We start from the raw sequence: 15,362 nt of genomic DNA, 5'->3' as shown, positions 1-15,362 counted from the left end.
GCCTACAGGATAAAGTACTTTTGATATCGATGAAGCAAGCAAATTTCTCTCGTGTTTTCGTTATATTTTATTAGAAAAAAGTTTTTTTCTTATGACCGTCACACAAATTTTCATTATTTAATCTAAATCTGCCTGAGAAAATTAAAGAGACAGCAAAATTGTTCTAGATTTAAGAATTTTTCTATCTAAAAGTAAGATATCTTCTCTCAACAATAGTTATGATTATTCCTGTCAATCTTATCTTATGATACATAGAAGAATAATAGCATTAAATCGAGAATACAAAAATCTTTTTCGTACATTCTCTGAACATTACATTTTATAATATTCATTATAATTCACGAAATTACATTTATCAATTTTATTTAACTGACTGATAAGTGAAATTAAGCACATACCTGGTCAATAAGATCATCGAGTCTCGTTCTGACTTCGACTTCTCTCGCGGGTACTTGAATGGGTGGAGCATCGAGAGGACTTCCGGGTCTAGAGACGCATGCTGCCGCAGCTTCGCACGCTTCCACCGCTAATGCCAGTCGAGCTTTTTCGGCTTGTAGCTTGTTATGTAAAGTGCGAGCACTCTCGAGGCTCTGTTCGGCAGTAGTTAAGTTATCCAGTGGAACTTCCAATCCTTGAACCATTTCCGCCTCGTATGTGTCCAAGTTCTTCATGATGCTCTCTAACGTGTTCTCATATTCCTGGAACTTATTTAGAGACTCCGTCAACCTGTTCTTGATTTGCAGGGCAGTGTTCAACAGCGAATTATAACTATCCTGAACGTTCTGCAATTGTGTTTCTATAGTTGATCTAATAGTGGGATTCGCGCCGACATATCGATTTATCTGACCGTGACCCTTCAACTTCAGTTCGTCTAATACTTCCTGGTACTTTTGAATTTCAACCAACAACGCTTCATGCTGCTTAAGCTGCTCAATCGTTTGTTCTTTGTTGGTAATATAGAGAGAATTGTGTGCCATTAATTGGAAGGAGATTTGCAGCAGCCACTTCTCTGTTTCTTGCAGAGCAGCGTGATATGCGTTGTATTCCTGCATCTCGCTTTCCATGAGCTTCTTCCTCTCACCGACAAGTTCGGTTAGCGCTTTCCATCGATTTAACAATTGCTTCGTTTCATTTAGTGTCTTGTTGTTCTTCGCCCATGCTGACAGTTCTGTTGCTTCCGTCATCAGATGATCCAAGTCGGATTTCCTGTCGCGAATTTCCTCTTGAATGTGCTTGTATCGTTCGAGCATTGTTTTCATTTCGCCGATTTCGCCTTTCGTATCTGGAGAATCTTTAACGACGGCCTCGTTCTCTTCCAACCACGTCGCAAATTTATTATGCGCTTCCGCGTGATCCTCCCAGCGACTCAAAACCGATTTTACTTTGGCTTGAACTGTATTGAGGTCCATACTCAACTGTTCCCAGTTCGAACGTAGATTAGCCATATCTGATCGTAATTGATCCTGTTGCTCTGGAAGAGCCATGTTAATTGCCTTTGCGAAGGCATTTTGCAACGTCGATAATAAATGTTGACCTTCCGTCACACGTGTCGCCACCAGCTACAGCATGAATTAAAATAATTTTATTGTAAAATCTTTATGTATATAGCTACATTTATTTAAATTTCACTGTTATATTCTGGTTTAAACTACGAAAAATTTGTCTACTTTTGAAATTTAAAAAAAAATCTATTTTATTCTTAAACCTATCTATTCTTTTTTTAATGTTTTTACACATCTACTTGTACATATTTAATAAATACTTATAAATTCTGATATAACTAAATGTCTATTAATTATTGTGCTAAGTAAATAAAAAAAAAAAACGTTTTTAACTTGGCTGACACAAAATTTAATTCTCATAAACTACTGAAGTTGTTGACCTTAAATATTTCTGGAAAACACATTTCCGTTTATTGCCTTAACTAGGATTAATGAAGAATATTGTAAATTATTAAAATGGTGTAATTTTATAAAACAACAATTATCGATGTTTTAACAAAACATCGATTAAATTTAACAAATATGACAAAATAGTTAATTTATAAATAATAATATATATGTAGATAATAGATCAAAAACAGTTAATTTATCGGAATAATCATAATTCAAGCTATAAGTAAATACATATATATTGTACAGATTTACACAAAAATTCAAAAATTCCTCAAAAGTAGGCCAATTTTTTGCGCTTTAGACTAAAATATCCCCTTGTATCAATAAACTTATTAAATAACATTATTTGACAGTTTATTTTATTATTTTTATTAATTTTAAAAATTAATTCAGAATAAAAAAATGATATGTTAATAGCTTCTAAATTTACATTTGTATAAAATATTTTTTTATCGCAATTAATAAAATACTCCAATGATATAATTAATTTCGAATACTTTCCATATTCTGCATTATTATTCTTGATAACACTTACCCTCAAAGTTTCTAACTTGTCCTTTGCCCAAGCCGTGTCTCCTACACCGATGCAATCTTCTACCGAACCATGAGCCGTGCGTAACCAATCCTCCATCTCCTTCTTAGCTTTCAAGAATTCAGTGTGATCAGCCAGATTTTTCTCAACTCTCGAGACGAGACCTTGCGCGTCGGTCAAAAGTGACGTGTATGCCGATTGCAACTGTACCGTCTTATCTCGCGCCCAACTGCAAGCGCTAATCTCCAACAAAGCTTCGCATTTGTCATTCAGGTCTTCCAAGACTGGCTTTTGCTTAACCGCCTCCTCCACCAAACGCTTACAACGCTCTAAATCCTCCGGAGTTTTGTTTTCTTTAGTCTGTTCGTCTGCAATCTTCTTTTGGAAGTGATCTATCCATCGCTTCATGCCGTCCAACGTGTTCGTGAACTGGGACCAGCTCGAGATGCAATTGGAGAGAGTTCGTTGCGAATCGTGACATTGTGCTTGCAAGGATTTCCAATCGGCCTGTATCTGTCTCATGTCTTGCTTAATAGCGTCTTGACCCTCGGGTCCCGTCTTGGAGATCACAACGTCGCTCAGCTCAATCACCTTCGAAATCAACGTGTCACCTTTCGGCAGGGATGAGATGATTTGATTCACTTTATTCTCTCGTTCGATGATTCGTTCTTTTTCGCCGTGAGTATCACTGTACTGTTGAAGTTCGACTTTCGTACGACGTACCCAGTCACCTGCCTCGTTCAAAGCTTGTTGGAATCTCTCATGATCTTTAACTTGATCTTCCAAATTCTAAAATAATAAAAATTACGACATTATTATTATTATTATTATTATTACGTGTGAAATATTTCTGTTTGCAATTTAAAAGTTCTACTTACATGAATCTTTTCGGAAATCAACTTCTTCAAGCTGTCGTACTTGTTGATTGTCGTTTCGTAAGGATTTTTCGATATGCTGGGATTTTCAGTTAGGCGAATCTTCAAACGATCCACTGTCTCACCATGACCGTGAATGTCTCTTTGCAGGATCTTATATTTTTCTAACAGAGCACGTTTCTCACTGAGATCGTTTCTGCATACGTCCCCTGGTTGAACCTTGCCTTCAACTTCCTCCAACCAATCCGAAATAAGTCGGTGAATCTTGTTGAGCTCCTCCAACATACTCGCTCTCGCTGACAATTTTTGTCTTACATCTTCAACGTCGACTAGCAACTTATCAAATTCGCTTTTTAAGTTCTCGGTATCTTCCTGAATCTTTGCCGCGCCATTTTGTTCCGTGTTCATAATGACTTTTTCCTTCAATTCCAAAGCGTAGCGCAATTTGTTCTGACCCTGCTCCAACGTCTGCCGAATAGCTTTACACGTGTGCAACTTATTGTTAACTTCGGCTAATGTGCTGGGAATGTCTTTGCACTCGCCCAACTTGTCTCGCGTACGCTCGATCCAATCTTGACACTCTTGGTATAAGGTATTGTGTTGTTGATGCTCCTACAATTAACATTGTAGAAAAAATGATCAATATATATTATATCTGTATACATGTGCGTGTGCGTGTGCGTGTGCGTGTGCGTGTGCGTGTGCGTGTGCGTGTGTGTGTGCGTGTGCGTGTGCGTGTGCGTGTGCGTGTGCGTGTGCGTGTGCGTGTGCGTGTGCGTGTGCGTGTGCGTGTGCGTGTGTGTGTGTGTGTATGTATATGTGTACGCAATATTTATTTATATGATGTATCTAATTAAAATTAAAATTACAAAAATTTTGATTAATGAATGTCTATAAAGCAATTAGAGGATTGCCTACAAAAACTAAAGATCCACAAATAAGAAATTAGACATTGTGTTCTAAATACGACAAGCAAACACTTAAGATGGCTTAAGATGCATCTATCAACAGAGAAGAGTCCTGAATATCATGGCAAACTAATCAAAAATCTGAACGATTTCCATTTTCTTATATTATCTCTAACAAAAACCAAATAAGTCCATCTTTTTAAATCTGGATTATAGCGCCAAATCATTTTCTATCAGTAACGTTATATCATGAATAATTTGTTCTAGTAAGAATCAAATGAAAAGTATAAATATAAATAAATAATAAATATAATATTCCGTAAAAATCGTGCAAGTCCAGAGGTTAATTTTTTTTTCTTTATATGAATCCTCAAAATATTAATCAAAACCAACTTTGTTCTTACATTTATTACATGTCCAAAAAATTTACCATATTTACACAATAAAAAATTTAAAAATGCGTTTTTTGTTTTCTGTTTTATTTTTTGGACTTTTTTAATTTTTGTAAGAAAGTTTTAATTAAACAATAATAAATTGTAATTACCTGATAATGCAATTCCAAACGCCGCATTATTTCTTTAGCCAGAGACAGCAGTGCATTGTACTTGGTAGTAAGTTGCGTTATTGCATTAGAAATTCTCGTATCGGCACATGTTTCTAGCAACATCTGGGCTTTCATATTCAAACGGTCCAACTCCTTTTGCCAATCGAATAATGTTTGCAAATGAATTTGGAACTGCTCGAGAACATTCTTCTTCTCTTCCAAACCGTCTTGCAATTTGTTAAACGTTTGAACCAACTGTTCGGTTTGCGTAAGCCATTCTGTGGCTTCGGAAAATTGATCCTCGTATTCAGTCCATTTTACTATGCCGATTTCGAGCAAACTCTTCGTGTTATTCAGTGACTCTCTGTTATATATAAATAATAATATAAATAATATATATAAAAATGTAACATATTTATAGATGTTGCAACAATACAAAAAAGTATAGTCTAATGTTTGACTATACCCAGGGTTGGATAGTAACTAGTTAAAAACTTAAAATTTAAACAATAAAAAAATTTTTAATTTATAAAATTAATAACTTTTAATTTAATTAATTTTAACTGAGCTTTTTAATTTTAACTAAAGTTATTTTTAAAACACATAAACTTTTGTTTGCTTTTTTACTGAAATTAAAAATGTATTTATATAACAGAAAACATTTTTATATAAAAAAACGAGAATTCTTTGTTATTTCATATAAATTTAATTTGTAAATAAAATATAAAAATTTATTTAATAATCTAAAATGTAATTTTTTTATTATTTGAAATATGATAATAAAATTTTTTTAATTTTGATATTCTAATTTAATATAGATAATACGTAACTAAATTTATTTTATCATGAATTTTAACTTAATTTAATTTTAAAAAATTTGTAGAAATACTAAAAAATAAGTTTAAAAATTTTAACTCATCCAACGCTGATCATATTCTTTTTAACGTACAAAACGTTAAATTTACTTATTTCAGTTTACTTACACATAGTTATCATATTCTTCTTGCAACAGTGCCACTTCTTCCTCGATTATTTCCTTATCTTCAGCATCTGCGATCTGACAGGCAGCGTTACCCTGTTCCAAAGCTTTCTCCAGCTTCTTCTGACCTTCAGGCAATTCACTCTGTAAAACTTTGAGCTGCGTGATTTTACTGGCCAAAGATTCCTTGTCTCCTGTAGGCTCCGAGCACTTGCCGAGTCTCTCTTTGGCGGCTCGTATCCACTGAACGAATTCATTACCGCTATCGATGAAGGCCTGATGCTGTTCGACAGTCTCCTTCTGCTTCGCGTACAATTCCTGAGCTTGCTTGCTTAGAGTCTCGTATTTAATCGAAATTTCCGTGGCTGGAGTCGCCTGTTGCAGAGGTCCTCGGCCTTCGTGGTGACTGATTGAATCATGGGCTCGAACGCCACGATGTCCTGTACAATGCTGTTAGTTTGTCGCAAATTCGCCTTTCTTTCTCCGATTGCCAGAGAGCTCAGTCCGACTAAGCCTTTCCGAGCTTTGGAGACTTTCTGCTCGCACACCTGCTGCAGCTTGGCCTCGCGATCGTTAATCCACTGCTGCAGCTGCGAATACGACGAACTATAATCCGCCCACTGCAGCAGACTCGTCTCGAGATGCACTTTGGTGGTTGAGATCTTCTTCACCAAACGCTCCCAGTCGTTTTGAATCTCTTTCAATTGAGCGTTGATTTCCTCACGACCATCCGATCGCGTGTTCCTCATGACTTTCTCGCCGCAATTCACGGTCAGATGTATTAGATTCTGACCTTCCTCACGTTTTCTTAACAACTCTTGGATTTTATCGAGTCTGTTCTGCAATTCTTCACGACTGCTGCTCGAGGCAGCCTCTGTTCCTTGACGTATAATCTGCTTGGCATTCCCAATCCAATCGCGGGCTTTTTCAAGGTTGCTCTCGTACTCCTGATGTTGAGTCAGATTGGTCTCGACCTTGTTCAATACATCTTTCGCGAGATTCACTTGCACCTGGTAACGCGAATTCAAATGCCGCAGCTGATTGTTGACGTAAGTGTCCAAGTGAGACGAAAGCAGACCGGCGGCTGTTTTATTAAATTTATCAATCTGCTCTTGGCCCTTTATTAAGTTATCGAGCAATTCTCTCACTTCCTGCACCTGCTTTTCTTTCTCTTTCAGATTTGGCAAAAGAGCATTCTTTTGAGCTTTGATGAGAATATCAAACTGTTGTAACCAATCGCTAAGTCTTTCGTATTCGTCTTTATAGTCGCGCCATTGGCTTACAGTAGCCTCCAATTGATTCTTTTGCTGTTGAATTTCTGAAATCGAGTATACAAATTGATTTATTAATGCATTTAAGGTGACTGTTACTTTTGTCTATATATTCTTAATCGAAGAATAGTCGAGTATTTTTTATACGACCCCAGCGTCCAAAAAATGAATCACGGTAAATTCTTTATTGTTTCAAAATTTGTACCTATCCTTTGCTCAAAGATTCCGAGATCCAATTTGTACAATAAAAACGAGTTATGACTCATATGTTCAAAGTATCGATCTGTTGAAACTTGGTCTAAGAAAGTATAATTGAAGTAAGAAAATATACTTCAGGTGATCATGTACGAATAAGATTAATCAAGTAAGGTAAGTGTACTCTACTCTATAAGTGGCCTACTATTTCTACATATTTATATGATGAATTGAACGAAAAACGCTTTATACATTGTACAGGCTATCATCATAACTTATTTGCAACAGTTGACTGCTCAATTTATGTATTCTATTTGACTGTGAGGTCAAAAGTAAAATTTTCTTGATTATGTTTCTCACGATCTAATATTTCGTCGTAAAGTTAATGGTTTCTATAACTATCAAATGATGATTATTAATATCCGCAGTTCATATATAGCTCTATGTTTATGTTTTACAACGTTATACTTAATTTATATTTTCTTCATGACGTCCTGCTTATAAGTAAAGAAAGAAAACACTTTGTAGAGATAGAATCGGTCTAGATAAATGATGAATTTGTAAGTACACAGTTAATAAAAAATATTTCATGTATAATTTTTCCATTTACATAATATAATAAATAAGTACAATAAAAATAAATTATTTTTAATAATTCTGCAAGAGCAAATACGGTATAAATAACTTTATATGACAGCGGGTTATTTTAAATTGCTATGAAATGGATATTATATTATAAATATAATATATTTCTTTTTTATTTCTAATAACTTCTTTATATAAACATTTAAATATATAATCCCAACAAAATTTCTCAAGATAAAAGCGTGTTAACTAATTTGTTTTTAAAGAAATATTGTTATAATTAACTTCTTAATGTACTTCTTTCGTTTGTTTAATATTTTCTTAATTTCTTCTTACTTTTTTTAGAAAATATTAATTATTGAAATCTATGTACACTGACTGTACTATAATTTATCCGTATATATTAATAAATTATAATAAACAATCAGTGACGTACAATAATTAATAACCATGACCTTTAATTAGGATGTAAAAATCAGTCCAGAGCTCGTTTACGCAAAAAGGAATGACTATTCTCAAATTAATGAACATTATTTGAACAGTACTTACCTTTGAACAATCCTTCGAAACTTTCTGTAAGTGCCCGTATTTCGTTCCTGATAACTTCTTGTCCGATGGGACTGGTGCTAGCGCAGACAACTTTTCCAGTATGCTGTAAATGTTCCACCAACAATTCACCCTGGGCCTTTTTGTTCAACAGACTCTCGAGCGGCACCACTGCACTCTCGATCGCTAGTTTATCGCTGAGCGATCTCTGCTTCATAGACGGTATCTTCTCACGTGCCCGGCTGAGCCAGCCAATAAGATCGTCGTGAGCTTCCTTGTAAAGGCGATGATCTTTATACTGTTCCTCTCGTTCGGCCAACAAAGATTTGATCTTCTCGAAAAATTCGTCAAACTTGTTCAATATATCTTGGGCTTGCGAGGCGGCTAATCCTTGCTGACCGCTCGCGATCATTTCGGTGACTTTGCACTTGAGACTATCGACCTCGATGTTCTCGCATCGAACCTTCTCCTCAAGTGCCTTGATTCGTTCCAGTTGATTTCTTTTCTCTGACATCGTCGTTTGAAACTGCGAAATCTCGTCGATCGACGCTTGCATGTATTCCACTGTTTTGTTGAGAGATTGTATTTGTTCCAACAAACCGGCCCACTTGTTTATCGAGTCATCCAAATTTGTCTTGGTCTCTAGCATCTTTGACGCCAAGGCACTCCACTGTTCCTGAAGTTTCGCTAGAGCATCATTGATCGTTTGATGGCCAGCCGGAGCTGTATTCGCTAGAACAGCCTGGGCCAGCTCAACGATACTCTGCACCTTCGCGAAACCGTCCTCTTTGTATAATAATAGATCTTGCACGATGTCCATTTTCTGCTCCAAATCTTTCTTCGAGGATGCGCTCAAATCGGAACAATATGCCAGCTTATTTTTTATGTCTTCTAACCATGTGGTGCATTCTGCCAATTGATTGTCAAAGTCCTGATGCGTGGCAACGTACTGATGCCAACGATTATTGAGATCCTTGACTTTGCTGGAAATCTGTTGATACTTGATACTCAATTCCGATACGTAAGAGGTGCGTGAAGTGGGAGTCTTATGAAGTTGTTGGGCCCGCTCGGCAACGGCGTCGATTTCCAATTCTTTGGCGCGAACCTCGCCTTGAAGAGCGCGCAATTTCTCGAGCTGAATCTTTTTATCCGCCAAAGTGGGCTTGAGATCGACAGCGTGTAACTTTGTATCGGTGTCCCTCATCCACGCCAAGCATCGCTCCTTTGAGGTCTCGAATTCACTCCATTGCTGAAGTTTATTCTCCAGCGCCTCAATAGTAGACTTGACGGCCGAGATCAGGCCTTCCCATTCTTGTTGCGAGGAATCGATCTGCGAGCGGATGTTTACTTGTCCTGATTCCAGAGTACCAGGTATTACTTTCTCGCCCAGCGACCTGATTTGCTGCACCCGCGGCTCATCTTCCGGTAGACTGTGCAATAGATTCTTTAGGCGATCCAAATTTGTGTGCAAAGACACTCTCTCCAGTTCCACGTCACCCCAGAGACTCACGGCATTGTGTGTGGCATCCAGCCATTCATGTGTGTCCAAAACAGCCTTGCTGTACTGCTGATGATCGCTCACTATGCCTTCGTACTTTTCAACGAATTTCGTCGCACGTTTCAGTAGTACATTATATCTATTCGTTAAATTATTCAGCGTTTGATCGATCTTGTCGGTACGATCGGGCAAATTGTCTGCCTTATCCCGGAGATCCAACAGATCTTGCTGATGCGTTTGAGTGTCGTGCAAGATAGTACGATAGATCTGCAACTGGGCGCGTTTCTCATCCAGGGTAGTTTTCAGTTCGATCTCAGGCTTCAATTGAGCTTCTATGCTCTTCAGCCAGCTCTCGAAAGCCTCGCTGCATTCGTCGAAACCAGACCATCGCGAGATCTTCGCTTGCAATTCACGTTCAGTCAGTGCGATGCCGTCGTAAAGCTCTTCGAAGGCTTGCTGAAGATCCAGCAATTGCTGACGAATAATTTCTCGACCCTCCGTGCCGGTTGTAGGGTACAATCGTTCACCAGCCTCGACGGTGCTGTTTATCAAGAGCGTAGATGAGGATTGACGAGCCAACAATTCCTTTAAGGTTTCCACGTGCAAAATTAGTTTTTGTCGGGTATCACTGACGTTTTCCTTGGAGGACTGATAACGCATTCTGGCACTTGCTAGCCACTCGGAGCATTGTTTATAACGATCTAAATAACTGGCGTGATCTACGACCGCTTGTTCGCATTTCTTTACTAGTTCCTGAAACAGAATTGGAAAGTAATTTTTATTGCAAGAGAAGAAAAAGTTTGCTAATTTGATATATACAGGATGATTAGTAATGGTTGGAACAACTATTTACCACAAGAAGTGACTTACTGATTTCACTCCATATAAATTATATAGAGCGCAGTCGGTAAGTCACCTCTTATGGTAAATAGTTGTTTCAACCATTAATAATCACCCTGTATATATTTTTTATGTTGTTATCAATTATTATATTACGACGTAAAAAAATTGTTTAGAAAATATGACATTTTAATCAAGAAAATAAATTTCTGATTGATTTTTTTCTACCTTGGCGGTTGCCTGAATCGATTGGAATCGTGATGTAACTTGTTGAACGCTGACAGAAAATCGAGTCTCGCCGCTGATCTGCATCAGCTCCGACGAATCGTCGCTCATTTTGTCAAATTCTGCCTCATTTTGCCGGAGGTTTACAATCAGCGACTGAAAGAAACATCACTTTTATATCTTGACTGTTTTTAAATGAAATTCATTATAGAACTGTTCTCGCTTCTTGCGTGCAGAAGCCTGTTTGAGTAATGGTTAGACTATTATTACTTAAGTGTTAAACGCGAAATATGCATTGACAATAAGTATAAAAAAAAAAATAGAATTTAACGTCCCATCCTGATGTATCAGGCTCGTTTGTTCGTTTTGATGTAAATTTCAGCGTCAAAGAAGCTCTCTCCATTCGTGAAGCAAAAAAAAAAATAGCAAATTTCTTACTGCAAATTTCGAAGCTGAAAGCGCAATATTTATTGAACGTAATTAGATATGCCGCCAAAAATTTAACAATAATTTCTTTTGCCGATGCGTAAATAAAGAATTGTTTAGTAGTTGCAAAGGGCTTAGCGTAACACCGATATTTATATAACAAGATAAAATAATTTAACTGTTCATACTTTTAGTCAGATCTAACATTGATTTTACTTAATAAAATGGCATATCGTATGGCATATCTCATATCACTAATCGCACATGTCGTTTAATAAAGTCACAAGATGAAGCGTTGGCGTCTCCCACCTGTTCCGACAAAAAGCTATAAAAGCTGAAAGATATTACGAGAAAAGAGCAATTGTTCGAAAGTGTTCGAAGAGACTCCTCGTAAAGCCGTTGCACTCATCCGCCTCTCTTTCTCTCTCTCTCGCAATTTTGCCTTGTTACAAAATGACATTTGCAGTTTGCATATCACACTCTTACTTGTTCGAGATGGTCACCAAGCGCAACCAGTTCTGTCACGTCCGTGTTCCGCGAATCGGCGACCTTCTGTAGCTCCTAGGAAATTTTATTACATATAATCATCGTGCGTGGGGGATAATTACGCTCTAGGATTGGAGATAAGTTTGCGTAGATGGGGGTTTCTTCTCTCTTTTTCGTCGACTTAAAAGTATTCGCACGATCTACCGTGTACGGAACGTATGAAAGAACAACGTTAATACTGCAAAATTTTATTTTTGTGTTATATTGTATTTATGTGTGTGAAAGGTGTCAGTTGCGGGTCAGAGAAAACGGCTATATCTAATCGAAATTAAAACTATCATAAATAGATTAAAATTGGACACTTTCAATGTATGCACACCTCAACTTGTGTTACCATTTCATATGAGTGAGGAAAATTTTTGTGACAGGGGATAAATACAAAGGGGATAATACAAACTTTATATAATCGATATTCGTTAAATGAACATTTTTATCAAACTCATGTACGTAAAACCAAAAGAAAACCGTATTTCTATAACGCATTGTCGTTGTAGTAAAGTCGAACTTACTTGATATTTTTCAAGTTGTTCCTGCTTCTCCTCGAGCGTATTCCTCAGACAATAGTTCTTCAGTGACGTCTCGGCATCAGTGAGCCAAGCGAGCAAACGTTCTAACGAATTCTCATACTCGCTCCATTGTTGTATCCTTTCTTCGATGCAACGTACCACGTCGTTTACGGCTGTAGCGAATTTCTTATTTTCGAATCTAAAAGATAAATCCAACGTGTTTTTAGTAAGAACATAATCATTCGTTCACAGAGAATTTATCCTCAAAATTAATTTTACTAAAATTTGGTTAAATTCAATCACATTTTAGTAAAAATTTGATTTGATTTGACTGATTTTAGTAAAATTTTTACAATTTTGCTAATTTTACTAAATTGTACTGAAATTATTAAAATTAATAGAATTCTTAGCAAAGGTTTATATTGTTTCACGACTACTATAATTTTGAGAGAGGGTAAATACTAAGAAAAAAAATTCTTGCCGTGTCTAATTCTATTTTTATAGGTAAAATAACTTTTGAATACTTTTTTTTTAAATACTTGCCTAAGATTCGCTAAATCTCTTTCCATCGATTCTTGCGAGCGAGGTGGCAAAGTACGCGCACTTTGCGCCACATGTTCTCCAAGAACGTTCAGTTTCATCTCACCTTCGCTTTGACTGTCCTGTATCTCTATAACTTTAGCTAATCTGGCTTGAAGAGCAGTCTTATTTCCGGTATAGTCGCTGTAATTCGCTAAGCGTTCCCATTGGCGCTTCTGATAATCTTGATAAGCTTTCTGAAGATCGTGGAACTGTTGAAAAATGTCAAGCAATGCTTCCAAGCTGGATATTCCTTTCTGAGAGGTATCTACTAACTTCTCGTATCTCTTCGAAACCGAAACAACTTTTTCATGAACGTCCGATGGAACTTGGGTAACTTGAACCAAAGCATTAGCTTTCTCGGAAATGCCTTCGATGAGACGTTTATGAGCCAAAATCTCTTGATGCAATGTCTGAAATAAAATGTGCCAAACAATATAATTAACAGTTACATTGTGTTTTATTTTTATACAGGATGATCCATAATGGTTGGAACAACTATTTACCATGAGAGACGACTTACCGACCTCACTCCATATAAATTACATGGAGTGCAGTCGGTAAGTCATCTCTTATGGTAAATAGTTGTTCCAACCATTATGAATCACCCTGTATATTGTTAGATAAAATATTAAAGAGAGGTATAAGAACCTTCAATTTGAGTAGTTTTGATCTTATTTCTTGCAAGGAAGACCACATTATCGAGGAATCTTGCTTAACCGCACGTTCCATCGTGTCCAACCAGGTCAGAATTTGTTGCAGAGTTTCTTGATAACTGGACCATTGTAAAGATTGAGCGTCTTGCTTCTTCTGTTGCTCGGTGATGCCTTCAGCTAAGCGATCCCATCTTTCGCGAGCGTCTCGCAACTCGTGTCTAATCACTTCACGCCCTTGAGCGGAGGTGTCCGGCAGAATCCTCTCACCGAGAGACGTTAAGCTAGCTAAACGGTGTTCAGCTTGTTCTTTTTCGGCCAGCAAGACTTGTAGACGCGAGTTCCTCGCTTCGAGATCTCCGCCCATCTCATCTTTCTTCAAGATAGCCAAATTTTTCTCGAGAGGCGTGAGCCATACGTCGATGGCTTTTAATTTCTCTTCGTAAGTACGGTGATCATCTACGATGCTTTGACAACGGTTTATCACTTCTTTACTGAGTACGTGCAGCAGCTGATATCTAAACATTTAATTACATTTTGTATGTGATATATGTATGCATATACATTACTCCTAGTATATTTTTGTTTATGAATTAAATATTGATTGTCTAAATTTTCATATCCTCTAAATCTCATAGAATAAAATATTATTTGAAATACAGTAATGAACAGTAAAAGTTGATCTATAGTATTTTTAGTCATTTTAAGAGTTGAATTGCGCTCTAAAAGTTGAAGTAAAATCACACTTCATTTGGTCACTCTTTGAGTGCAGCAGATTAATGTCCATAGGAGTGAATTATATCACCCTACACTTTTGAGTGAAAAATTTTATTCTGTTAAAATCATTTAATAGTTGATATGGAGTGGTTTATGATTCACTTGATAATTTTGGTGCAAAATTTTACTCTAGTAGAGAGAGAGCGCGAACTGTTTCATTCTTTACCGAATAAAATTACTAATACAGTACTCTCAAAATTTATTTTATTTTTTATCTTGGAGGCGTCTCTCCGTTCAAGCTCCTGTCTAAAAATTAAGTAAAATGTCACTCCTAGCTTCTGAATGTCCGCTTTCACTCAAATTAATACTATCAACCCTCGCCTTTATAGTGACTATTACAATTATTCTAAAATATTAATGACGTAACACTTTATGAGATTTAAAGAATATATGACTAAAAGTAAATTATACGCGTTTAAAAAAAAAAAAATATATATATATTCAAAAAAATTTTTCAGATTTCTATCCATCATTTTACCATGTCGTATTAAATCTTATGAATTCTTATTTATCGCGTAATTTGGTTTAATTTTACACATAGTAAGGTTGCGATAAATATAAGGCTAGTTCTCTTGTGGAAACTAATTCAACTTACCTGTTGCTGACTTGGGAAATTAGTGGCTTGATGCGTTCAATACCACTTGCGTGCAGCAAACTATGCGATTTATCCACGAATTCGTCTATCTCGCGCTCCTGTCGCGCAATAATCTCGCGTTTCTCTTTAAACGCGCGAAGTCGCGCTTCTTTATCCTTCAACGTAGGTTGCAATTGTTGATCTCGGAATGCTGCCTCCATGGAACGGAACCACTTTGTGTGAGCTTCCAGCTGATCCTCGAAATTTTGCCATTTCTCCAAAGCTGTTTTCAGTCGCTCTTCTACGGTTTCTAAAAAGCCAGTAAAATAATTGCAATAAACAGAAGTCACGAATTAAATAACCCTTACAGCACAAGATCGAACGAATATTGTGATATTTTACAAATAT

At 36.7% G+C, this 15,362-nt stretch overlaps 2 protein-coding genes across 6 annotated transcripts in view; one reads left to right on the top strand and one right to left on the bottom strand.

Moving 5' to 3' along the window:
• LOC113004787 overlaps positions 1–15,362 on the top strand; it is a 204,049-nt gene that overhangs the window by 97,843 nt on the left and 90,844 nt on the right. The gene's annotated exons all lie outside the window — the stretch shown is intronic.
• Positions 1–15,362, bottom strand: part of LOC105208141 (nesprin-1) — a 135,614-nt gene that overhangs the window by 79,693 nt on the left and 40,559 nt on the right. Inside the window, 12 exon segments of the mRNA XM_039449107.1 lie at positions 399–1,559; positions 2,431–3,216; positions 3,306–3,914; positions 4,755–5,118; positions 5,738–6,123; positions 6,126–7,051; positions 8,334–10,581; positions 10,897–11,049; positions 12,375–12,570; positions 12,915–13,363; positions 13,602–14,121; positions 14,976–15,264. Coding sequence (XP_039305041.1) covers positions 399–1,559; positions 2,431–3,216; positions 3,306–3,914; positions 4,755–5,118; positions 5,738–6,123; positions 6,126–7,051; positions 8,334–10,581; positions 10,897–11,049; positions 12,375–12,570; positions 12,915–13,363; positions 13,602–14,121; positions 14,976–15,264 — 8,087 coding nt within the window.

Source organism: Solenopsis invicta, chromosome 5 (assembly GCF_016802725.1).
Source record: "Solenopsis invicta isolate M01_SB chromosome 5, UNIL_Sinv_3.0, whole genome shotgun sequence".
NCBI classification, from domain to species: domain Eukaryota; kingdom Metazoa; phylum Arthropoda; class Insecta; order Hymenoptera; family Formicidae; genus Solenopsis; species Solenopsis invicta.
This window is presented reverse-complemented; position numbering and strand designations above follow the sequence as displayed.